This window comes from Cygnus atratus, chromosome 5, assembly GCF_013377495.2.
Source record: "Cygnus atratus isolate AKBS03 ecotype Queensland, Australia chromosome 5, CAtr_DNAZoo_HiC_assembly, whole genome shotgun sequence".
NCBI lineage: Eukaryota > Metazoa > Chordata > Aves > Anseriformes > Anatidae > Cygnus > Cygnus atratus.
The window spans coordinates 15,922,240-15,948,767 of record NC_066366.1 but is presented as its reverse complement, the minus strand read 5'-3'; the positions used below and the strand labels follow the sequence as shown (position 1 = coordinate 15,948,767).

The 26,528-nt window shown below is 44.1% G+C and overlaps 1 protein-coding gene across 6 annotated transcripts in view; it reads left to right on the top strand.

Moving 5' to 3' along the window:
• Positions 1 to 6,512: 6,512 nt before the first annotated feature.
• PRR5L (proline rich 5 like) overlaps positions 6,513 to 26,528 on the top strand; it is a 44,772-nt gene continuing 24,756 nt past the window's right edge. For 2 of the 6 annotated variants that reach the window (XM_050711078.1, XM_035552218.2), the window contains exons 1-4: positions 7,029 to 7,183; positions 19,191 to 19,467; positions 20,899 to 20,979; positions 24,508 to 24,556. In XM_050711078.1, coding sequence (XP_050567035.1) covers positions 19,298 to 19,467; positions 20,899 to 20,979; positions 24,508 to 24,556 — 300 coding nt within the window. In that variant the 5' untranslated portion in view covers positions 7,029 to 7,183; positions 19,191 to 19,297. Of the gene's footprint in view, positions 6,568 to 7,000; positions 7,184 to 7,348; positions 8,786 to 19,190; positions 19,468 to 20,898; positions 20,980 to 24,507; positions 24,557 to 26,528 lie in introns of those variants that run through there. The other 4 variants (XM_050711076.1, XM_050711077.1, XM_050711075.1 and 1 more) reach the window with 4 other exon arrangements.

Here is a 26,528-nt window from a genome sequence, read left to right as displayed (position 1 = left end):
AGACAAACTAAGATCCTTTAGATACTAAAGGCATTGTCCAGTTTAGCTCGAGTAGTACTGCTACGTCTGGAAGAAAGGACCTGGCATTTGCAGTGGGAGTCAAGAGTAGAAGAGTAAATAAGCACTGAACTGAAGACCAGTAAATTCAGACTGTGGCACCTGGCTGGGTTTTGTAGTTCCTCCCATTATCAAGCAAGTTCCAATCATCCCTGAGAGGTGGGGATGATTTGACAGTGACTGTGCTAGTTCAGCAGCACATGCCACGTGACAACAGATGAGAAACCTGCTCAGAGTGGAAAAGGCATGTCTGCCCATCATCCCACCGGTTGTGGGAAGGCTAAAATACAAACATCAGAGCCACTCTGATCACTTCTGATGCAACACATGATTTCTTCTTGGCCTCTGACTAAACTGCTCCTTGTGCCAGTCAGCTCAGGAGGTGAATGTGTCCTTCTGCTGTGTTCACACAGAATCATTGACTTCAGCTGGCTCTGAGAGCTACATAAAAGCACCGCGATGGTGCTGAATGCATTTAGACATTTTAAGGAAGAAAATCTGTATTTCTGACTGAGAGATCTACCCACAGTAAGTGGCTTTCACCACATCGGAATGCTTCTGTCTCAGCCATTTTATACCCACAGAGCGTAGCATGGTCAGCAAGCAAGATGTGGGAAGTAAAAAAAAGACAAACCAAAAACCAACAGATGAATCACAGCAAAGCAGGGATGAATACAGGAAGGCATCTTAGAAGCCTCTTGTTACTAGAACTGTGTGATTTGGCATTTGTTCACCAGTAAGAGTCATCTAACACCTAGTGATTCACTTGTTTTGCCATAAGAAAGATGCCTTATACCACATGCCTTATACCATGTGCATACTCTCTTGGGTGTGCAGCTCTGAAAGAGAATATAACCTCAAGCTGCTGCCAGCAGACAGCTGATACATGAAATGTCAGAACTCTTCACAGCTGGTACCCGAGCCATTGCCCACCTTGCCAAAATTACTTGCTGCAGTGACCTCTATACTGTCACAACTGGCAGGTCCTGAATGACCTGAAAGTGGCCCCATAAAGCAGGCTCACAAGCAGGCAGTGCTAGCAGCAGAGAAACTTGTGTCGCTGCTTTCTGGGGTCTTCCTTGCTCTAAGGGCACACGCTGAGGATCTCAGCTCTCCTGGGCTCTTAGGCTGGTATCACTCACCAGCTCTGGCTAATTTTACAGGAAAATAGTTGATTTGGACTGGGTAAAAGTGAGGTATGAGACCTCCACAAAGAGTTCTCAGTGAGGTAGGCAGAGACACTGTTACAAGCTTGGTTCCTCTTTGCCAGCTTTGTCAGAAGGCAGAGGAAGGAGAGAGTGTGCAGAACAGCGGTGACTTTCTTTGGCAGGGGCTGAGAGCTGTGGTGATAAGTAGAGAACTGTCCAAGAGAGGGATGGAAAGTAAAAGGTATCACACTTGAAGTGAGAGGCTAGGGCAATGATGTTTGTAGCAGTACTCTGCGTGGGTATGAGTGAAGACTCATATCATTTTTGAAAGCTGAAGGAGGAGGTATCACAGTAATTTTGATACGAAGTGACAGGTCAGGCCGAGATGTATTGCTCTGTGAATAAATAAGGACATTATTTGAAAGAAACCACACAAAGTATCAGGAAAATGTAGGCATTGCTCGAATATGAGAATCTAGAGAGGAAATGTCTGAAATGAAGAGGCAGAAGGGTCATATCTTATATACATATATATAATATTATAAACTAGAAAAAGTAGAGAGTACAGCCATGCACTGGAAATTAATTTTTTTGGTGTGTGAAATTACTTGGAGACAAGATGAAGGAAAAGTGACCAAAACAAAAGACCCTCCTTCAGGAAGATAAAATGATGGAGCAATCAAGGAGGTAGAACATGCAGGACAAAAGGATTTTACAAGAGGACAGCAGTGTGTTTCAAAAATGACTGATGCTTCAGAGGTGATGGGAGCTGGACTGAGGACTGACTGAAACATGGCATTTTGAAAATTTTACATACCACTCAGGTCTAGGGTATAGAAACTAGATTTTTGAGAGGATTTAGGGTGGATGTGTAGGATTCTAAGTAATTAATTTAAACATTTAGTTTACTAATTTTGGGGATGAAAGCCAAGAGGGAGATGGAGATGCTAAAGAGACAAGATTGGGAGTAGGGTGGGAAAAATTAAAGCAGGAGGATGGAAAGAAGGGTTTGTTCTGCTTGCTTGTCCTCTTTGGAAATTTATATTATGATTTCTAACAGAGGTCAGTATAAAGAAGGCTTGTTGCCACTCTTTTTGCCTGACTGTGATTCATGGTATGACTGTAAAGCATCACACACAAACATGCTTTAGTTCTTTTCTTCATTTAGATCTTCTCTCCCCAAGGGCTGGTTTGTTTGTCCTCTCCGTCGGAGGTTTGCCACTGACGTGACAAACAGCACTCTACGGAAGAGTAAGCTTTAGAAACACAGAAATTAGAGATGGAAAATTCCTCTGTAAAAGATCAACTAGCCCACTGTGCTTGGTAAGCCAAAGCATAAACACTAGCTTATTTAAAATACCACAAGAAGAAGTGTTCCTGAACAGCTACTCCACCAGGTAGTGGATCTTATAGCCAAGTCATTGTAACAGTACTTATCCTAATCTTTGGTGTCTCATTTCATCCTCTTTTCTCCTTCTTCACAATAACAGTGCTCTTACTTCTGCAAACTCCCACAGTGCCTTATCCCATTTCTGATTTTTGTAGCGTTGCGTCCTATACCTCGTGCACAGCACAACCAGATGTGTTTAGCTCTTTCAGCTCATATGACAATGTCTGTAAATCAGTCCTTATCACTTCTACTTTCTAAAAATGTGTTCCTTTATATTTGTAAATGTCCTTCTGATGAGATGTTCAGAACTGAATGCAATATTCCAGGGGATTATACTATAATACTGCTAACACAGGCCTTTGTTACCGTTTTTGTTTATGAAGCATACTGCCCATTGTGTTTTTTTGTTATTCCTGTTCAGCCCCAATCCACCCATCATCTCATATTACAGGCATGCCTAATTTACTGTCTGCTGTCCTGCTATCCTAGGTCACTTTCGGTGTTACAGCTTCTGAGAATCCTCCTTCCCAATGAATAGTTGTGATTTGAACTATTTCTCTCCAGATGTAATAGAGATGCATTTTTTTTTCTTCTGTGGAATTACATATTGTTTGCTGAATCTCATTTGTGCCAGAGCTTTGAATTGTAAAATTAGTTGAATAATGTACTCTCAACCCCACGCCTTGGAGATGTTTCCCTCCCTTTGCCTCTCCAAGTTTGAAACCATAAAAATTAATATTAGGAAAGAACTAAAGAAAAAAAATGATCTTTTTGCATGAGTTCTTTGAGCTTCATAGCATCTCTGGTACATGGAATTTCCTCTCTGCTGCTCAAAGAGAAAGGTGAAACAATTTTTTAAACAATTTCCACAATGTCACTCCAAGCACTGCTAAACTCATTGTCCTCACAGTGACTGAGCTGGGATAGGAGGTTGCTGTTCCCAGAGTATCCCCAGCCATCTGCCCCACACTCCTTGCTAGAATCTGCAAGTTAACCACAAGCGTAGCTACTCCCTATCCCTCTTCTATCAAAACTACCCACTTCAGTGGAAGTCAATTTTTTATTGCTTCCTTGCGTGCTCTCTGTCTCACTTGCTCATTTGACAGCTAGAGCAAATGCGTGCTGTCCCAGCAGATGGAAAGGGAAAGAGATCTTTGGTGGCTAGAATAAGAGCAGACTGAATGATGGCAACCACTTAACCTGGTTCAGATGCAGCCCTCAGCCCCTTGAAAATTAGTGCCAGAATTAGGAATGTTCTTCAGACATTATGACTCTCCCCATTGCCCTGCTAGACCACCCTGTGTTTTTTTCCCCAGAACTCACTTCTGGGAAGCATATCGTCTTGAAGACCTGTCAGATCACACACACAAAGCAATGGCTATATGCCGTGGATTCTTCCCATCATCAAGTGCATTATAAAGCAAGCCAATTAAAGGTCACATCTGTTAGTCACAACTTTTGTGGTTTGGCTTTTATTGAACACCAAACTGTGTGAGAGCAGGAGGTGTGTGTGCTCGAGGCTGTCTTGCTATCAAGTGTGCTGCAGAGAGGATGTGTGGTGTCAAGGCAGAGTGTCAAAAAACAAAATTAAGGCTGTAGCTATTTTTCACATATCCGTTCAATCTGAATGTTAGTAGCAACATCTTTGATGTTGTCAGTTCGCTTGCTTTTCAGTTCTTTAGGATGATGCTGTAGACTTGAGCAAGGCCAAAGAAGAGAAAATTCCTTGCACACAAAGCAAACAGCAGTTCATTCACACCTCTTCTTGGCTCCAATGCTAAGAACAGACATTTGTAAATTATCACTTATCTGTGGGAAGCAAGGACTTTTCCTCAGAAACCATATTCTTTTCTTTTTGGTCTCACCAAAGCTAAAAGAGAGAATTGAGGTACTGAAGGTCATTTTCCTCACCTGTCAGTCTAGCAGATAGCTCTTTTCTCATCAGATCCCTTCCATTGCAACTCTGTCTCACTCAGGTAAGCTTTAGGGCAGGAGTTACTTAATTTTAGAAGTTAAGTGTGTTGTTTTGGGCAGCATCTTTCATAACCAGCTGAGGCAGAGAGGTGTTTCCAGAGGGCAGTTCTTAACCTAACAGCTGTCTGACCTACATGAGGTGAATTACCTCTGGACATGCCTCTTTCCTCACTAAAGGAGCCCAGACAAGTAGATTACAAGAGGTTTTGTATTCTCTTAGATAGATAAAGTTGGGTAAGATGAATCCCAGTGTAAGCCTTTTATCTTTCTCTTCTGTGCTAACATTTCTAATTATCTTTCTTGTCTGTCCTTGCTGTGTATTAAAGTCTACCCAGTACATATGCTCCTGCATAATCGACAATGGCTGTCTCCTTTACACAGAGGCCTCGCTGCTTCCTAAAGAGTAAACTAAAGTGGCTCCCACCTTCTTCCTGTTGTGGTGGCAGGGATCTTTTCAGCTCTTTTCTCCGTCTTCTCCCACAAGCGGGAGTCCAGCCATGCAACAGGATGGTCACAGCGAGTCTGTGTTGCGGCAATGATGTCTCCTGGTGGTAGTCTTGAAGCTAGAGCCCCAGGTGTCTGGTGAACAGCTTTCCCCTCCTAAACTTGGGGTCTCAGACCTCTGCACATTCAGGTGTTCATCCCACACCTGAAATGTATTTTCAAGTTTTGATTCATAACCATGCGAGTTTAAACCTGGGGAAAGATGCTGGATTGTATGCTTTTTTGCCTTTTTTTTTCTTCTTCTTTTTTTCCCCTAAAAAAAACAACCAACCAACCAAAAAAGAAACAGCAGAGATTTTGCTATGCTCACATAATATCAGAATCTGAGATCTGTCCCAGGGTCTATACTGGTTTTACCTGAATGTTTATTTCTCACACAACCTGCCTGTTTTTTCTTGCAGTGTTTCTCTCAGATGGAGCACACCACTGACCAGGTATGTGAGGTCACCATTTGCTTCATGTGTAAATTCTTTAGGATCTTTGCTGGCCCATGGAGAACAGTTCAGCTGTGATAAGCCACACCCTTGCTTCTCCAGTCTCAGAGCAGCCGTCACTTCCCGGCCCTATCACGAGCCACAGATAGGAGACCACCAGTCAAACTCCATCTCTGCAATGCTGTCTCTGAAAAATTAGTGATTGTTGGCTTGAAAAGCAGATGCAGAATGAATGACAATGTGTGCTTTTAATTGCTGGTAGATTACCAGATGCACTAAAACTTTAAGTGCTGGATAGATACCAGCTGTCATCATATGCCTCATCACTCTGGGACTGGAAGCATGTTTTTGTATGTGCTCATATAGCTTGTAACAAGGCAAGTTCCAAGTTTTCATGCTCATAAGAATGCATCCTATTTGTGCAACTCTGGCCGTACCAGTGGGCAGTACGTAAGGTTCGCAGTGCCTCGGTGACTCTGTTTTACACATCTGGAGATGGAAAAGGAGGAACAGCCTCATGAGAACACCACTCCTACAAGGATGTGTGGTGAGTGGTGTCACCTGAGCTCCCTATGTCTACTTCCAGAACGACTCAGAGCATCAGAGGATCCCAGCATGGACTCGTGGGTTAACCCAGTGCTTCCAGAGTAGCACCAGCTTTTCTGATATTCAGACCAGACCCAGCCCTGTTGTAAAATCATGATTTGAAGACATAAAACTGTCTGCAAAAACGGCGCATTGGGTTGCCAGGCATCAGCAACGCTGTGCGCTAATTCACATAATCCTCTTAAGCACTGGGAGCAAATGACACTGTTTTACAGATTCGGTCTGCCCCCTTCAAGCACTTCAGATCCCAGCACCTTAACCCAAGGAGCAGTTCTCCAAAAGTCGCCGTGACTGCCCGAGTTACGCATTCGATGCAACTGCTTGCTGATTGCACCTACTCTTGTCTTTTCTTTAATCTAGTGAACTTTTCAGCAGTTTCCTGAGCGATACCTGCTGCAGACGGCGACGGCTGAGCAGCACGCACTGCACGGGGCTGCAGGAGGAACCCCAAAAGGTAAGGCGAACCCCCAGCAAGCTCCAACCACTTCGCCGTCGCCGCGAACGTTTCAGCCCGCAGGGAGCAGATGCGGCTCGCTGCGGGGCCAAGCCCCCGGCCGGCGGCTGCGGCATCCCCCGGCCCCTTGGTGCGCCCCGCCGGGCCCGGCACGGGCCCCCCGCTCCCCCGGCCCTTCCCTCCCCGATTTCTTTCCCTCGAGGGCTGAGGAATCCAAACTCCGGGGTCGGAGCCCGGGGAGGGGGGGGGAGCTGTTGCCGCAGCCCCTTGGGGGTGCCCGACCCCGCTCGGCCCGACCCTGTCTTTTGTCTGGGCGGGGAGGAGCCAGCAGAAGGCAGATCGTAAAAAAAAAAAAAAAAAAAAAAAAAAAAAAAAAGAGGGCTGGCCGGGAGCCAGGAAGTGTAAAAATCCTGGCCGGTTGGTGGCAAATTTCGCCAGATCGCGGCGAAGATCGCAGCGCGTCCTTCAGCCCGCGGCGGGCGCGGAGCGGGGCGGAGAGGTGCGGAGCGGCAGCAGCGGGGAGCAGCAGCGCGGAGCAGCCGGGGAGCAGCGGGGAGCAGCGGAGAGCAGCACGGAGCAGCGCCCTTCGCTGCCGCCCGCCCCGCAGAGCGGCGGGGTGAGTGCGGGGGACGCCCCCGGGGTCCCTGCGGAGCGGGGAGCGGGGGCAGCGCGACCACGGGGCGGGGGTTTGTGCCGGGGGGACCCGCGGGAGGCGGCCGGGCCGAGCCCAGCCGTGCTGCCGGGGCAAGTTCTCCATTTAAAAATATTAAAAATAGCCCCTCCGGCTCCATGGTGCTGCCGAGTGAGTCATTTCCAAACCGAATGTCTCAGTCGCAGCCTTCCCCCCGGGAGACACAATAATTCTGAAACCGGGGGTGAAGGGAAAGAGAGTTTTTCCCTCCCCTCTTTTGCTAAATAGATTGAATTAACACGTAGCCGCTGCAGGAGAAGACAAAAGCCGTGAGCAGCGGGCTGCCTGTTAGAAGAAGTGAAGCATAGCTCCATCCTTTTCTCCCTTCCCTCGGGCCTCTCCCTGGTGGTGATGCCACCCGCATTTTCCTGAGAAGCACTGGGAGCCTCTGTGCCCAGGGCTGTCCGTTTTCGTGGACGAAATCTACTTTCCGTTCCTTCGGCTGTCAAACCCGTCCCCGTCCCCTTTGCCGCGGGATGTCAGCTGCAGCCAAGGGTCCTGCCAGCAGTGACCCCAGCCGACGCCGCTCCTGGCTGTCCGTGCTGAAAGAATAGTCCAAAGCAGGGCTATTTTTTTCTGCCTTTTCCAGTCATATGATGATTTGTTCATGTAAGCAGGCTGTCTCGAGCAGAGGGACTTTTTGTTTGTCAGCAACAAGTGCTGAACGTATTTATAGGCGATGCTGCAATTCTGTGGTATGAGAGGTTTCAGTTATGCAGAACTCGAAGGTACCTGGATCAGAGTGCAAGAGCTGTTTACATCTTTCATACAGTGCTGTGTGTGCATGCATATTTGAAGTATACACCCATAGCTCTTATTTCACGGTGAGGCAGCATGTCCTAGATACAGAAGCTGATGCTTAGGCTATGTAGTTTTGATTTGTTTTGTTTTTCTGAAACAGAAGCTACAGTCCAATTGTGCAGTAGTTCCTAATGGTAGACACAGACCATGGGAGACAAGACGCTGCGCTGTCCTGATAAACCGGCTTTCCTTAAACTCGGAAGCCACCTAGCTAGGGGTAAAGTCCTGTCCTCTGACCCCTGTGAACAACTTTGTGAGTGCTTTGGCAACAAAAAATGACCTAGAGCTGAAAATATGTACAGTAAGATATACCAGCTATTTTGCAGCCATGTGAAAGATGTTAGGTTCGAGAATACGATCTGTGGCAGTAACCCAAATCTAATGCCATTGCTGTGCTGGTAAGTAGAGAACTGTGATGCAAAAGCACTTTGCTTTCTTTTTTTGCTCATTACATTCTTTTATTAATGCTATTTATGTGTCTCACAGCCAGGAGAGACCACCATGATTGACTGACTTGTCACACAGGGTGCAGAGCGCTCAGGGATTCCCTCAGCAGGTCTGCGACTTTTTGTTCAGCTGTAACGTGCAGGAGATTCATCACCTTAAAAGTGCAACCAAATTACTAAACTGAAGGATGTAAATACAATTATTTTGTGTTCCAAAACACAAGAAAAAGCAGACTTAACAGCCCATGTAAATGAAAATTTCACAGTAATCCAAGACAAGGTATGGTCATGATACACAGTTCATAGTCAACATATGGCATTGTTGCTAAGAGTTTAGTGCCATGCACTTCGATAACGTAGTGGAGGGAGGAAAACGCTTGGGCTTGGGTCAAAAATCAGCTGCTTTTTGTGAAGCAGCAGGTAAAGCTTGGGAGAAACTTTTCTAGAGGTGGATTATTCTGTATTTGTCTATAATGGGGCTGTTCTGAATCTCTGATTGAAATAGCTGTCCGGTCAGGTATGGCACGTTGCACTGATGGGACTGCAGTGCCGAAGGTGGGCAGGGGAGTTGAAGCACACAAGCCCATATTGAAATCTTTTTTTTCTATGTCAGTTTAGTAGTGTTTCCTTCTGGTAGTTTTACAGCAGACTTAAGGTGACAGTTTAGCTGCGTATAACATTTGTCTTCAGCCTTCAAGATAAAATTCTCTGTAATTATTTTCATGCAGTATGTTTATGGACTGTTTGATGTCAGCTCAGACTCTGATAAGACTTCCAAGGTTCACTTTGAAAGCTCAGCTGGAGCACAGGTAGCATCTACCGACTCCTCAGTTCCTTCTGGAAGAATTTGAACACCTTAAATTTCCAGCAATGAAAGACACAGAATAGGTGAACAGATAGTTAACATTATATTTGAGAAATAAATAAATGTAGCTTCCATTCTTCTGGAAAGAATGGAGGGATGGGACTTGAATAGATCATCAAAGGCTTAGATATAGCAGGCAAATACTCTCTAGAAGAATATCTTTTAAAACTCATTTTCCAGGCATCTTAGTTTTTGTGTTCTTTATTTCCCCCCATTTCTCTCTCTCTCTCTCTCTCTCTCTCTCTCTCTTTCTGTAATGTATGGCCTTTTGTATCCACTGTTTCTGCTGATGTGAATTCAAGCATAAATATACATTGACTAAGTATGTTCTGGGTTCCAGGGCTTATTCAGTAGGGCGTAACAACCCATTCTTACTCCGTGAGATAGGGCTAAGTGTAACTCAGAGGAAGGAAGATTGTGCTGAAGATTTTAGCAAAAGCCGTGTGATACAAGACCTGGCTGAGGGTGGGCTGTAATGTAAAATCAGGCTACTTGACTGCCGTGTTTTGTAGTCCTAGGGTTAAAAATATGGGGTGTACTTCTGTTTCTAATAACAACAGTAGGAACTCTGGAAAAAAAAAAAAAAAAAAGGAAAAAGCATGAAGTGCAAGAAAGCACGGGGAAGATAGATTGTCGTTCTACTTGCAGCATAGACAGTTCCTAAAGTAATTGCAGTTGCTGATGTTTTGTTTGGTCTTAAAGAGGTGTATCTTGCCAGCTTCCTGATTAACATTCCTAGAAAATTAAACGTCATTACATTTAGACTGATACAACTTTTTGCTTCCCCTGAGAACCTGTGTTCTCCCCTCCGCCTCATCTTTTCAAAATGAGTGACCTTCGGCTTGGTGTCTTTAGGAAAGCATTGCTGTGGCTCTCCTTTGTCTGTTCCCCTCTAGTAACTTTATGAATTACTGAATTTCGCTGCATTTGACCAAAGAAGGAAAAGTCTAAAAGGATAATGTTTCTCTGAGCTTTGTGAAAGTGTTTTTAGAGCCTGTGCTGAAGGAAGGGCTCCGGGGAGGGTTATCCCCTCCTGCACATGTGAAACCCAGGAGGGAGTGTGATGTGGGAGATCAGGCCTGTTTTAGTTCTGCTGCTCATGTAACTGGTGAATATGAAGTTTATTTGTTGAACAGCTACATTTTTCATTCCCACAACAGCCCAAAGCTTCTCCATATGGTGAGCAAAACTGCTATGGTCTCTACAGACTGCCAATGTACTTTGTAGTTTGTTTTGAAATAGTTAATACAAGTATTTCCTGATTTTTGCAGCAGATGCTACTGGGGAGTTATTGGATACAGGTTGAAGCTGCTAAAAGTTAATTTCTAGGTTTGAAAACACATTTGTCAATTCAATCTTAAAGCCTTTTCTACAGCTAAAAGCCTGATAGCTTGCTCATACTGTTGTCATTCAAGTGATACATTCCTGGCCTGCAGTGCTCCAGGAGGGATGCACTTACTAGTGCATCTACCAAATGCTATTCCTGACAGTGGAAGGAAATAACTATTTATGTGTGTGTCATCCTTTTTTCCTGGTATAAATGTTTTCATGCTGTTGCTTGTTCCAGTGTAGCTGTGCTCATTAAAAGTCATTCTGGTAATCAGCAGAGTTTAAGGCTTCTAGGCCTAGGAATAAAATAGGCCATCGAACTTGCAGGCAGCTTTGGGGACTGAGCAACTTGGAGTACTATTTTCCTTTTAAATCGGTTATGTTTTTTAGAGTGTAATAGCATGAGATGTAGTATAGAACTGGAGAAAAAACAATGGGGAATTTAACTCTTCTGTTGGAAGCTGGCTACAACGTTATGGGTGAAGCTCCGCAGAGGGATGCAGATAAGCTTTCCGTTGATCAGGAAATGGTGATACGTCTCCATTTGTTCCCTCTTATCCCTTCCTCCTCTCTTGTGGATGCGGTTCTTATTTAACCAAAGACATGAGTGGATTTTTTCAGTCCCAATTCAGTCCATCAGTTTTATCATTCTGAAACTGCTACATTTCTGCTTCTTGCCTTCCCTAGCTAGGTCTTTGGTGTGGTTGTTACTTCCACGGGGAGTACAATAGTTTTCAACCAGATTAAGTCACTTGTTCATGCATCTAATTCAAATTTGTATCTAACTTCACACTGATCAGCTAAGTGATTCTTATGAGATGTTCTTTTCTATTTTCCACCCAAGCATTTCAAAGCGTTTCATGAATATGTGGAGCCTTTTAACAGCCTTAACAATTTTCTCCATTTCCGAATGTGAGTTCAAAGAATTAAGTAAGGTTTCTAAGATAATACAGAAAACCTGTGATAGAGAACTAAGTACCTTTGTTGTCCTAGATGCTACTCCTATGTTATAAGATGCTTCTTTTTCTGTAAGTTCTTTCCTATGACTTGATCTCTTTAGTTCACGTTATACTGGTTTGTTCTGTGCCAGTCCTGTTTGCATATATATTTTTGTAAGAAATTGTACTATCATTTGTATAGATTTGAATTTGTCTTATTTCTAACAGTCCATCAACTCTAAAGGGGCTGCAATGGTCTCTGAATTACAGAGGAGCTTCTCAGACTGTGGTGGGCTCTAAGCAAAGGTTTTTCCCCCTCCTCTTCTCATATATTTCCTTCACTCTAACCAGAGTTTCACTTTGAGTTTCAGGTTTGCTTTAACCTCAAGAACTCAAAGCACAACTAAGTGGAAACCACGGAGTTTCTTTTCAAATGCTACATGGCTCTGGTACCAAAGCCAAGTTAGAGAGGTCTTTCTGTTAGGGAATTTGTTTGGGATGTATAATGAAAAACGGCATGATGTGGCTCCAGTTGGAGGAAGGAAATATGCAGAAGGAGGCAGGGACCCTGGGCTCATTTGTGAGAGGTGGGTGTGTAATAGGAGGACAGGGAAAGTGAGATCTTGCTTTGGGCGGTTAAAGAGTAGCAACAAAATTGCGGCTATATGGGTACATACCAGAGGTCAACAAACTATTGGGAGGGGTGTATTCCCATATTCTGCAGTTGCCACTTTCTTTTTTTTTTAACGTACTGTATCTCCATACTTAAAATCTATCAGGGTTAATTAAGGATAGGTGAGCACAGTAGAACACCTCCAGACTCTTTATAGGGCACCAAGTTGCTGCCTTCATGGTGGGTGGCCCAGCAGAAAAAAAAATAAATTAAAAATTGACACCTTTTGGTATAGAGCCAGCTGCGGAAAGAAGAGGTAGATCAGGTGATTCCTCGTTCTTTACAACAGTGTGGAATCCTTTGAAAAGTTTCATTAAAGGAGCTTAGAGGTATATGTTTTTTTGGTGAATAGGATCCTGGCTTGGGAGGTGGAAGACCTGGGTGAGTCATTTCACTGGCTTTGCAGCTTCATTTCCTCAGCCAGAAAATGGAGATAATGATTTTTACTCTCCTTATTAATAATCCTCCTAGAGCTCTCGATGAAAGGAGCGTTTTGCAGGGCTGAGTGGCCCATCCACCCGGGGCTGAGCCTGCCTGGGCCGCCTCGGGGCTTTCCCATGGCGCGGTGTGGGGCGGGCAGGCATCCCTGCGGCGCTTGGCACTGCGCGCACTGGGGCCAGCCGGGGCTGCGAGGCCATCCGCTGGGGCTGCAGGTAGTGCGCTTTGGCTGGCTGAGGTCCTGCCTTTGCCAGCTGGCGTGGACTGTGCTCCGAGAGCTTGAGGAACCGACCGGTGCTCCCTGCGGGACAGCAGCTCGGGCACAGCCCGGTGAGATGCTGGTGGAGCACTTGGCTTCTCCCCGCCCCGAGTGTGCCTGCGGTCTGCGATCCTCGATTGCAGCTTAACGACAGAGTTTCTGCTTGGTGAAGTTCTGAGCTGGGCTTGGCACTGGGATCTCAGAAACAGGTAGCATTAACATATGGGTCTGTCTTCTAAAGGCTGTAACTGGAGTCAGTCCTGCCGACAAGATTGCCATACCTGAAGGCTGGCCTTGCACCCTTCCATTTACCTCTCTGAACTGGGAATGTCTCTTAGCAGGGGCTGTGCCCCCACTGCTGGCATGAGCACATCTGACGATACGTTGCTGCGTATGTGAGGGGCTGCTAATATGACAAATTATCCACACTTTGCCTTGTTGTTTTGGAATTGATCCAAAACACGAACGCCAACATTTAGATTCTTATTGCTTTTGATGGGCTGTGAGTTAAGCACTAAAATTTTCATGAATCAGATTTCCAAAGGCGTAAAGGCATGCTGAGGATGTAGGAAAGACTGTGCCTTGAGACTGGGACCCAGCCTGCCTTCAAACAAATTTTTAGACTCTTAGTAACCTCTGACATATATGAGACACATCTTCTGATCAGTGCTGTCCAGAAGGAAATTTATTAGTTATGGAGTAAATCTTGATTTGATCATCTCTCTTTCTGAAAAGCAAAACTTTTTTTTTTTTTTTAATTAAGAATCTGAGCAACTGGGGGCTCTAAGAGGAACCAAATGTGTTGCAAATTTAACGGTAGCAAATGCTGTCTGTTTTCTTAGTTCTTAGTTTCTAGGTTCATGCATGTGTGTGTGTAGTTTTGACGAATTAAAAGCCTTGAAGTTACAGGTTGTGCCCTGCTTTTCCACTTCTCACTATGGCTGTGTAACAAATAAATGAGGGATTTTTGTCAGAAGTAATGTTGTCTTGAGATGTTGTCAGTTGAACTGAAAAAAGGATTTTGCCAATCACATAGTTTGTTAAAGATTTGCGGGGCTGGAGGGAGAAGCAGCTAATACGAATCTAGATACTCTTCTGTGAATTTTTGTGTCTGAGGTGGGGTGAAACTGCTCATGATGGATCTGTAGGTCTAATATGGGCGGATTTTTCTTAAGATTATGCTTCTTCCATGCCCAAAGTCCTTACAAAAAATTCTGGCACATGTTGCAGTATCCAGACTCATAGGCCATCAATGTCACAATTGCACAAAGCATATAAAGGAGAAGAAAGTGGGCGAACCTCTATCTTTCTTCATGAAGGGGGCGAGTTTTCTACCATTAAAAAAATTCAAATGGCACGACATCACTTATACCTGGATAACCCCTCATCCTTTGTTGCGGTATTTCAGGAGATCTGGGAAATGCTTCTTTGGATGAATAGAGCATCCTGTGTTTTCCCCCCTCTCCCCTTCCCTCCCTTGCCATCTGGTTTAGACCTGTGGCTTTTTGGTGTGAATGTGAAGTAGCATTGGTGCAAGTTACCCTCTAAGAAGAAAAAGAGTTGTAGTTCTTGCTGTTCCATCACTTCCATTAGCGGCTGTTGCTCTAAGAACTGCAGAGAAGGCATCAAAGTAAATTTAAAATGGCCTGTTCCTTTGTTAAGTCTTGGTTACCAGGGGCTTTTGGTTCTTTGGCCCAGGATTACCAAGAAGATTCATAATTTGGCGGAAGCGCTGCCAACCTACTCTTTGGGTTATACTTTTTTTTGTTTAGAGAGAGAACTAGGTTTATTGCCTGATCTTGCTTTTCCTCCAGACAGACACTGGTGTTTTGGTCTGTTGGAAGGAAAAAGTCTTTTCATTAAACCTTTTTAAAATGATTTCTCTGTTTGTTTTCATGGCTAGCAGGAAACAAATTACAAAAATTCCTAGTTTGATGACTAATGTTTTTATATATGTCTATATCTATCTGTGTGAGTGTGTGTGTGTTGGAAAAAGGTTTGTCTCCTTGTTTGATTCCTCTATTGAAAGATTCAAATTAATTCTCAAAGTGTTTACTCAGATGCGATGAATTAAAAGTGGATAAAATTACATTGTTGTCAGATTGCCTCATAGTCCTGCTCTCTCCCTCAATTTTGAACACTGACATCCAGCTCTGAGTTATTTGCTCACTCCAAGACCTGGGTTTTACACAGTTGACATTTGCCTTGTTAGAGATCTAGTGGGTTTTGATAGCTGAGTTTTGAGCTGACAATCACAGATAAGTGAAAAAGAGACCAGGGGTAGGACAGCTGGAAGAGAAGGAAGAGCAATACATCTTTCTCTGACTTACGACAAGCTCCTTGCCAAAAAAGACTTTCAGGATCGTTGAGTGAGAGGAGGAGAGTGGGGAATCCTTTATCAGCTGGCAAGCAGTCTGAAATGCCCTGATGCCACCTGAAGTGCTGCCCCAGCAGCTGGGGCATGTGGCAGTGAGAGATTATCTTGGTACGGCTGTGTCTCTTACACAGCCGCTGCACTTTTGTCTCCAGGTTTTTGTGCCTTTTATAATCAGTGGTGAGAGGTAGTGCTGCTTGGTGGCTACAACAACTGACATCCTGGTGTCTCCTTTCTCACAGTGGAAGTGATCCTGGTGTCTCCCTTCTCTCTTTTTCTTCTTTAGTAATTGCATCTCTAAAGCTTTTTCTAGTTCTGTGGTAGAAAAATAGTAGGACCGTGATTATTAGATGCAGGTTTTATTTTATAATCTTCTAAACCACTTTAATCTTGGGAAGAGGAGATGTGAGGGAGTTTGGACTGAAGGCCTCTAGGAGAACAATAACCGTTTCTGAATATTTTTGCATAATTCTTTGAGAGTTTTCAGGGCAAACTGGAGAGGACAATTTTTCCTTGATGTACTTAGCACTTTGCCCAATAGTGTTCATTCCCACTAGATGAAATAGCCCAAATACCACAAGAGCTTAATGCTAACCTGCATGAATGCTTCACTTGCCACAAGGCAAGTTTTCTCTCAGCAAAAAGGAAGAAAAAAACCAACAAACTATTGAATGCACAACACGGACGTTACCAACAAACTGCTAATGGAACTTCCCTGCAAAAATGAAGCAGCATTTACAAGGGTGCCTTGTTCTTGGGAAAACTTTGAGTGGAAACTAGTTGCTGAGAAAGGAAAATCTGGTCTGATGGAAGTGTGGGCGGGCGATGGAGTACTTCTGCAGCGATTGCAGAGAAACTACTTGAGGTTGGGGTCTGGTTCGGGGGCCTTGTCGTATGTTCAGATGCCTGCAAAATGCAAACGTTGTGCCAAAAGTCTGTTTTCTAGTGAGCACTCTCTTACCTCTGGCTTTAGGAAGTTCTGAAAATAGTTCAAGCAGGCTCTGGGCATGGGGAGAGGACAGTTCTTCTCACAGACCTTGGCATTTCAGTTCTGGTAACAGGACTGTCAGTTATATTTGGATACCATTTGGCTAGCTGGCATCCAGAGGAACAGTTTACTATGCCTGCTGTCTAACAGTTGCCATTTTAGGTAAGACAGATTTGTATCTTTGAATCCTGAAGAAATTAAATTCAGACTTTGGATCTGGCCTAATGCTGAAGATTTTTTCTTAAATTCCTGATGAGAAACTGAAATAAAGCTGACTTGACAGTAACACGGGATTGCAGACTGCGAGGCTGGGAGAAAAATGGGGAAGAGGGACGTCTTATCTGCTTCTCACACACAAGAGCTTGTTATTATCTGTCCGGGTGACTTTAGCAGAGGTTAAGGAAAACAACGTGTATGTTTCCGTGAGCAGAGGCAAGCACGTTCCCTTGGTAAGAAGTGTTCAGGAAATTTGTCGGGGGGCCCCGTGTTTTGCTGTTGTGGAGTCAGTCTCGTAAATCCATAGACCAAGCTCAGGAGAGACCTTCGTGATGGCATTGTTTCACCTCTGCACAGATGTGCCAAAGAATTTCCTGTGCAGAATTCAAATATCTGTATGTTTAGGCACGAAGTCTGTTCTCCTGTTTTACACTTCCGAATTTAAACTTGCAACCTTGCAACTTAGTCTAACTGAAATTAATAGAAAGGCAGCTTTATAAAATGCTTTCATTGCCGGGGATAAGGGTGCTTGTATGCAGTTACAGCCTCTGGAGTAGTGAGAGGAGGATTGAGGGCTAACACAGGCATCTTAACCACTGCTTTCTAGCCCTGCTAAATGTCTATGCCTGGTCTAAAGTAACAAATGTCTTACTATACAGCTCCGAAAATATATATGCTCTTTTCCCTGTATAAAAAATGATTGAAATAGAAATTTTACTGCACTGCTGGGAGAAGTCAGCTGCCACTCTTTCAGCTCTTCACGCTGTCAGCTTTGGGACTTCAAGATGACAAATACTGGCACGATTACTTGTTTTGCAACAGAAGCATCCCTTACAGTGACTCTGTGCTTCCCAGACACCTCTTGGTGAGTTATGAGAGAAGTCTGCCCTCGGGTCTCCAAGGTGCTGTAGCTTTTTTCCTCTGACAATTTCTGATGTGGTTAGAATTGGCAATAGAGACATTGCTAGCAGATTGAAAATATGTAGGCAATGCGAAATGAACTGAGTATTATTTCAAAATGCACACAGAAGGCAGTGCTGATTTAGTTGTATTATTTTATATTTGTTCGTAGTCTGTAAACGTTATGGTGGGTTTGTTGTTGCTGTTGTTTGTTTTTCTAATTGGAAGAGAGCAGCCACCAAGTCTGCAGCTTGCTGCCCTTTCAAGCAACACCTGTCAGGGCTCCGTTTTCTTCATGAAAGTCTGTCTGGGCTTTGTCATCTTGTGAGACAGCAAAGAGTTGTCTAAACATCTACCCAAACCGTAGTCAGCTTGTGGGGGATAACAAGTGTATTTATTTCTTGAATAGTACCAAGAACAACAGTACCTCACGTTCCAGTGCCTAACAAGTGAGGCGTTTGCTCTCTGTTTTCTCCTGTAACATCCCTGGCGGTGGGGCCTGTGGTGGCCGTGGCCGGGCTGAGGGCTTGCTCGGGCTTCACAGCGGGTGATCAGAACCAACGAGGCGATGTGGAGGCAGGGGTGGTGAGGTGAGCTCAGCACAACATGGGGCTGGCCTGGCCACGTGGGAAGAAAGCTGTTCTTTTACATGTAAAACGGTTAATTACAGTTTGTGGAGTGCAAAAAAAATTTCTGAAGCTGAGCACTAGCTAAATTAGAAGCACTATGCAGATACACAACATGCCTTTAGCTGATCGTATCTCTTTTCCCCCTGTGCTGAAGATGTAGTGGAAAAGACAAGATTTTGCTTTACATCTTCCATGTGCAGTTCAGTTACACAACTTTTTTTCTTTTTCTGTCTCTCTCTCTTCTCCCACATCTTCATTCTTCAAACTGCCAGCTGCATCTACTGCTTTTATTCGTCTGAAGTGGGAAGATTTTGAAGTGCAGAAGCTTTGCCAGAGTTCTTGTGTGGTTTTTATCCAAGTTCATTCTAACTTATTCTGTTTCTGTGGTTTACTTGGGGCTACGTATTCATCTATATGGAGATGATGATCAGAGGGGAAAGTACGGGTATTTCGTATTTGGCCAGCAACTACTTCTCGTTTTATAGAGAACTGAACAAACAAAACAGTCCTGCTTACCCTCAAAATATCTGGTTGTCAGACCTCTTTCACAGAAGCTCCTTGCGGTATCTTTTGGTAAAGGACTGATAATGAGTGGGTTTTATTCCCTTGCACAACCCTTCTCAAAAACCATAGTGTTTGTCTTTTCATCTTTTCTTCTGTCGTTCATCTTTTGTCCCTTTCTTCTTTCTGATGACATAGATTTCTTTTTCTCCAGTTTCTCTAGTTTTATACTGGCCAAATGGCTGATTGTATTTAAAGGTATTTGTAAAGTGCCTCTGGCTGAAGAGTTTAGGCACCTCTGCTAATAGAAGTGGGAAGAGAGACCACGCTTGTTTTTCTGGCTGGCTGTGTTGGGTTGTTCTTTAAGGGGCAAGATGGGAAAGGGAGCTGCTGTTGAAGAGCTCCTGAAGATTTGCCCAAGTCTGCTGTTAGGATATTTTCACTCCTCCCTTTTCTGTCTTGCTCTTTTCCTTTCTCTTCACTTTGCAGGACTGCTTCAATTCTTGCAGTGCAAGTCCATGCCACAACCTGATGTGGTGGAGAACTGCTAGTCTGAGGCTGATTCTTTGCTTTAGTTGCAGGCTGAGTCCTTGGATTTGACGACTTGATGCCAGTGAGATTCACACTTGGACCTTCAAGAGGAGAGACTTTCTGACAGCCCTGCTCCACTCCACCTGACCCTATGACTGGGGGGTTCACCATAGCTCCATCCTTTGCTCTCCAGTTCCACAAGATGGGTTCTTTCAGAAGGCCACGGCCTCGCTTCATGAGCTCCCCAGTCCTCAGTGACCTGCCACGTTTCCAGGCAGCCCGGCAGGCTCTGCAGCTCAGCTCCAACTCGGCGTGGAACAGGTGAGCAGCACCCGCTCAGGACAAGCCCTCTCTGTGCAGCAGCCCCTCCGTAGTGACTGTGCGTGGCTGGTCTTTGTACTTCAGAACATTTATGGCCAAGCTTATTTGTTTATAAGCATGCATGAGTTTCTGGCATGCCCAAGCTTTGACAGCATTTAAAACCTCTGTGGAGGTGACAAGTTAGACCTAGTAGCTTTTAGCCAGCCTTGGTTTTGGCCAGTGTTTTTTGGAGGTATTGTCTTGAAGTAAAACAGAATAGCTCTGTGTTAACAGTTCCTTTTTTTTTCATTACCTTTTAGGCGAACACATTGTTATTAATGTAACAGAGGTCAGTTTCTTAATGCAAAGCAGGAATTTACTTGCATATTAAGAAGCTTTTATTGTGGTCCAATTCTTCCGGGCAGGTACTAAGCTTGTGGCTTCTACTTCTACCAGCATTTCATACCGACAGTCCAGTCCTTTCTGCAGTGCATGTCACGCAGCAATGGCCACTGGAGAAATGATGTGTAGGGTGAAGCGTAAGATGTCCTGAGCTGATCTAATGGCCTGCTGTTACCAAAGGTGGATGTTCTCACCTTTCCCTCTGCTGCTTTGCAGCAGCTCTGTGCTCTGCAGAGCCCTTTCTCTTGCTGACCTAACTCAGCTTAATAATGTTGCACAGAAGAAGCCCAGCAAAAGCACCACATAGTTGGTGACCTGAGGTCAGTGAAGTGTACAAGTGCCATAACTTGCTCACAAAAGGAAAGGCCTATCAAGAGAATGATACCTCCTCTTGTTGGGTGTGGCAAGCTTTTAGACCTGGCAAGCCGTCCTGTATACTGTCACTTCATCACTTCCTTTGCACTGATCAGAGAAGTATTAGTTAGAAGATCCTCTAACAGCTGTTGCCACACCTTACAAGCATTAGCAGGGCTTAAAATTGTGTCTGACTGAAGTGATGCTGGCTGCAGAATGTGCCTCAGCACAGCCAGGATCCTGCCAAATGCTGCAGGCCGGGTGGCTGTGGCTCAGCTAGTCGTGCCAGCATTGCTGGATAATGCAATGTGATGTGCTTGGCAAATATTGCCAAAAATCTATTTGTTCTCATAGCCACTAGCCTGTGGCACCTAGCAGAGATCTCCTAAATGTTCATTTTGAAGATATGTTTTGTGTGAACATGTTCTTTGTGAATGGTGTCCTTATAATGACTTTCCCTTGCTTACTCTAGGCACAGTTTAAGGTTGGTTCTGCTCTGTCTTCCGTGAGAGATGTAGGTAAATAAGAGCGATGATTTCCAGGGGAGAAAAAGTGGAAGTATTTAAGTGCAATTAACCTCTCCACCTCGTTATAACCACTCAGCTTTTGGCGGCTAGCTCACGTTGCTCTCTGTGTTAAATCATACTGGCGGCTATTATTTATGGATTTTGTACTGTCTCATTTCTTTTTTGGCAGCGTTCAAACAGCAGTGATAAATGTGTTCAAAGGGGGAGGCTTGCAGAACAATGAACTTTACACCCTCAATGAAAATATCAGGTAGGTTGCTGAAATGTATGGAAAATGGATTTTTGTTGCTGCTTGTTCAGTATTTGCTTGGTTTTGTTTCCTACAGAACTGTAGTTAGAGGACATTGCTGGGAGGAATGGGGTGGGAGCAAAGTTAGGCACAGCTTGAGAGTTTTGAGCTATCTTCCCTCATTTTTGCCATTGGGTGGTGTGAACAGCATGGGGCTTTTGGGTGATGTTTCTCTGGCTTATGTGGATGCGTAGCTTTGACAAGTAGAGGGTATGTATTGACTTGGGTTAGAAGGGTCTTGTCCCTTCCTAGGGAGTTTTCCTGTTCCGTCTGTTTTTTTCCCCCATATTTTTATCAGGACATTCATAATGGTAGTAGCAAGTTTTTTTTTTTTTTTCTCTAAAGCCAAATTTCTCAGAACCACGGAGCATTTAAAAAGAAAGTAAAACACAGCATTTCATATAAAAGCTTAATCTTCACATGATGATTGCAGAGCAAGACCTGAAAATACGAACCCTAAAGATTAAAAAACTAGAATTCTAACAAGCAGTTTCTAACAGTGACGATAAAAGTATCATTTTTTATTTTAGGCAGCTCTCATGGTTATCTGTGGTTTCATTCTGATTGTTTGGAAACTTTACTTAGCAATAGACAGGATTATAGAGCAGATAAAGAGCAATCTATTCTTGTGCTGGTTCCAAGTGGTGCTCAGAGGAATATTGACAGAGGTCATGAGTGTAGTCCATCCTTCCTGTCTCTTTCCCACTACATCCATACTCATCCATCATGAATGTTGTCATATAGGTCTCAACTTCCACGTTTGTATGCTTGCCCTATCCCTGTTGCATTTTAGCTGTGTGCCAAGTTAAAGTGTCTATTAGGGCCAAGCACTTACTCAGCAGAAAACTACCCCTTTCCCTAATTTCAACATAAATGCAGCTTGCAGGGCATGAGACTCTGTCCTACTTGACCTGGTCCCAAAGGTGAAAGCTTTCTAAAATTCCTTTTGACAGCTGAGTAAGGGCAGTGTCTTGTGCCCTTACTTAGCAATATTTAAGTGTGTTCAAAGCAGAAGTCCTCAAGTTAGATTTAAGTACTTGCAGCAGTCTAAATTCTTCTAAATTCAGCAGTCTAAATGGGATGAAGATTTCTGTATGTGAAAGGAAAAACAAATGTCGTAAGGCTTTGGAAACACCCTAACCCACAGCCCACTGGCAGACATGGGGACTGGCTTTGGGTTTTGTGGCTCGTCTCCCAGGCTGCTGCCCGCTGCGGTGGCTGCAGCCTGCTTTCCCACCCTGGTGCAAGCAGGTGCTCCTTCCCAGCCTCGTGGGGAGGAGGTATGGCGGAGAGAAATAGCTCGTTGGCTGGGCTTGGTCCCTGTGGTTGGACCTTGCTGTGTCTGTGTTGGTCACTGAAGTCAGTCTGCACTGTCAAGAGCTGGGTGAAGAGCAGGAAGTTCTTTGTGAAATGTGTGTGCTTTGCGAGCACTTCTGGTGGTGGGATGGGAAATTGGGTTTTCCACACACAGGCACTCACAGGCTGCACTTGGAAGCACTCACCTTGAAATACGTGATTGATGTTCCTACAGGTGCTCTGAGCACTGCTTACGTCTCAAAATGTCATTCTCTAAATAGGCTGCATAAACATCCAAGTAGCTTATTAGTCGCACACTAAGGAGGAAAGGACGTGCATCTGCATGCATGTTTGTGCGCACATCTGCAGCTTCACACCTGCGGTTCTTGATATAACTCCCAACAAAATGTCGGTGCTGGGCGTGCAAGGCGAGCTGCTAGCCTGACACTGGGCAAGGAGCCAAACCTGTCAGCCTGCTCTTTTGTGCCATTAGATTGAGCTGCTGCGTCTTCCTCCTTTGTATTCCTCTACTCAGATCATTAGTGGAAGTTAGCAAATGCACTACTTCAGTAGTCACAGACTCTGCACAGTGCTTAATTGCTTGACAGTGGAGCACAGGAGAGTTTTAAAGTCATAATGACAGGCCCAGAGACAAGCAGGCGGTAACATTTTGCTTTGGATCGCTGCCACAAAGTTTTTATCTTGCTGTGATTTGATATCATCCCACTGGATACTTTTTTTTTCTTTTTTTTTCTCCACTGCTCTGAAAGCTAGTTGTGACAGCAAGAGGAAATGTCAGAAATGCCATCAGGATGTGGGATTTCAGGAACGAAGGGGTGACCTTGCCATGGTTAGGGGGAGACTCCCCCAGGTTCTCTCTGGAGCACAAGCCTCTGGTTGCAGGTGCAGATGATCTTCCTGAGGGAGCCAAAGTCCTGCCAGGGTCTGTGAATTAGCTGATCAAAAGCCCTCAGGAGCCTGCTGAAGCCAGTAGAAGAGAGTCTCACAAACAGGCCCTCAAAGATTTATCTGGTTTATCCATCTCATAGAGATAGAAATGTGCTTTAGGATGGGTGGGGTGAATATAACTGATCTGAGAGAGAAAGAGTAGAGGTGTGTTTACATCTGAATAATAAAGAAGTTTTGCAAAATGTTTGAGGAGGAAGGTCAGTGTCAGCAGCTACTTTCACAAAAGGTTAGAAAAAAGAGCTGTAGTTTGTTAGTAAGATCCCAGCCCAAGAACTGGATGGTCCCTGACTCAAATACTATTTTTGAGCACTCTTGGTAATTCTTTGGTGAAAAGTGAAACTCCTAAACCAGCAGAAAACGCAATGTTTTACAGAGGGAAATGTTGAGCACCTTTTAAATTTTAGGCAGAATTTACTGCTGCAAAATTTACCATCACAGTTACTGAAAGCTGAAAGTTGATATGCTCTGAACTTTGTGAGTTTTTTTTTTAATGCTTCTTCTGATTTAAAACAAACCTGTTTTTCATAGCAGAATTTTGAGCTATAAATATATATAGGAACTAAAAATGTTTATCATAGACTGATTTAAAATCCAACAGTTTTTAATCAGAAATACTTGTTAGGAGCGCCTTCTGCTTGCATGTACATAAAACAGATTTTGTTAAATTTCTAGAACTCTTTTCTTGAAAATTGTGCCTTTCTTAAAAAATATTTTTTAACGCAGTAGTCATGGGGAAGCCGCAGCTTCTGCTTGCATTGTTTACTTTGTTGCTCCTCTCCTTATCCACCCACCTTCTACTTCCAAGAGAAAAGGAAGTATTACATTGGGGAGATATGCTATTTTCAATAAAACGAAAGGTTGCTTTGTTTAAAGGAAAAACCAGAAGAAATGATGAATTTCAAACTAAATGAAAACTTGAAGTTATCATCCCAGCCTTTTGTGGATTTGGGGGTGTCAGTGGTTTTTTTTTGCTTGTTCTAAATGCGTGGCTTATAAATAGAAGACTTCAGGGACACGATTTCATTCCTTCATAATTTTACAACAGCTTTTGTAAGCATTAGTAGAATATATACTTAGATGTAAAAGAAATCTAAATGTGGCCAAAATGACACATTCATATATATTCATGTATCTTTGGTACGACTGGTAGTAAAGCGGGGATATACCTGTTAGAAACGACCAGCAATGGCTGTTACTTCATGGATGTGTTCCTTCTGTCTACAGACGACTGCTGAAGAGTGAACTGGGATCCTTCATCACTGATTACTTTCAGGTAGTATTACACGATTTACTTGCTTACTTTAAGATTTGGTCTCTTCAGCTTTTTAGCATACAGAACTCCTTATTACAAGCATGTAGCCTACAAGTTTCATTTCTGTTTTTCTGCAGAAGGTCCTGGAGGTCCTGAATTTTTTTAACATGGACCATATAGCCCTGAGGTTAACTGTATTTATGGGTGCATATGCTAAATTAGGAATAATCTTCCTTTGCACTAAAGAAAGGTTGCTAACAGCCTGCCACGGTCAAGAAGGAATTCGCTTTTTTTTTTTTTAAGGATGGGATGCCTATTCCTAGTTTCTTATACTCTATTTCTATAGTGTAGAGAATTCTGGAGTAGATTTTCTGAAACAGGGGCCAGGAAAGGGGAAGAGAACAGATAACGGCTTTCTGTTTTGGGGGGGGGGGCACGGAAGGAAGTCCCTATCAGCAGGAAATCAACCTGGTTACTGTTTGCCTTTTAGTCCTATAAATATAAACGCAATCTATGAAAAAGCAAAAGATGAAGGATGAGGGAAGACCTAATCGATCACAAATCTGTTATTGCCTTTTCCTGATACTGTCCAGATAGACAGAAGTTCACGTGCAACCACATGAAAGCGTGTGTAAGATGATTTTGAGAGAATGCTGATGGCTTTCAGTATTGCAAGTTGTTCAGTTGATTTAAAAAAAAAGAAGAAGGAGGCTTCTGAAAACAAGAGGGATTTTTGTGTCAGTTTTATTCCCTTCGAGTAAGAGAGAGAGAATTTCAGTACTTTCTGAAGTGGCTGACACCGCTGTGTAGCGTGCCAATAGTTTAGAAAGGGGAAAAAAAAGACTTGTGTTGTTTCCTATCAGTATTAGATTACTTGATTTAAAAAAATCCCCCCACACTGTGCTGTCAAGTGAGAAGCAAACTCCTGCCCTGGGGGTAGTTACGTTTCGCTTCTTTAGGCCCTATCTGCACAAGTCATTTACTGGAAAGAGGCAGTTTCTGGTGGGACATTTCCTAGAATGGGAGCGCAGCAGAAAGGTGGTGAGCCCGTGGTACAAGCCTATAGTACAGCAGGCTGAAGTGGAAAGCTGCTGCTGCTCCAGCAAGCTTGAATACGTTTGAAATTTTGCACCTAAATATACGTGGCAACTTGAAATCTGAAAATGCTTCATCAGGCACTGAGGTACTGTGGTGTTAGGCAAGGCGTGGAGGTCTGGAACAAGCAGAAAATTTCCAGAGACAGCTTTGTGCGTCTTTAAGACTGAGCAGAGCACAGGGCCGTGCATGTTCCTGAGGGATGCAAGGTGCTGACGCACGACTGTTATCTGGTTTTGAAGATTCAGTGCATACTGGAGAAGGCCTGGGTGGCTTCCAGCACTGACCAGATGCAGCTGCATTGTGTTGCTGTGCAAGACGGGCCCAGGATGCCTGGGGACTGGATGGCTCTGAGCGCTGGGGTTTGGATGAGTTGTTCTCTTCCTTCAGCTTATAGATCTCCAGCCTGTTCTGATCATGCCAGAGCCAGTGGTGTTAACTGATGCTCCTCAGATCTCTTAGTTGTAGAGCTAAGGACTGAAGAGACTGCTTGCTGCTGAGGGCCACGCTGCTGGACCTGCTTTGTGTTGCTGTTAGCAAGCAGAAGGCACCTGAGCTTGTCCTGGGAGAAGGAGCTTATCACCAGCACTGTTTCCTGCAAAAGCAGGAGTAAAAAAAGTGCTCTTTCGCCCCAATGGCGGGGCTGTATTACTTCACTGGAAAGCCACAATCACAATGTATGCACTCAGCACTACGCTGTTACAGTGGCCTTTGCCTTAGAGAGCTTGCAGTGCAAGGGTTTGGCTGCAGTCTGTTCTGAATTTGTTTTTCTGTCAGTCTATCTGCTCACACTTCTGGAAATACCTCAGCCTATATGTAGTAGTTCAGCTGCAGCTGCTGTTCTCCCACTGAAGTCACTGGGACTAAAATTTATTTTTGGGGGGATTTTTTTAACTCA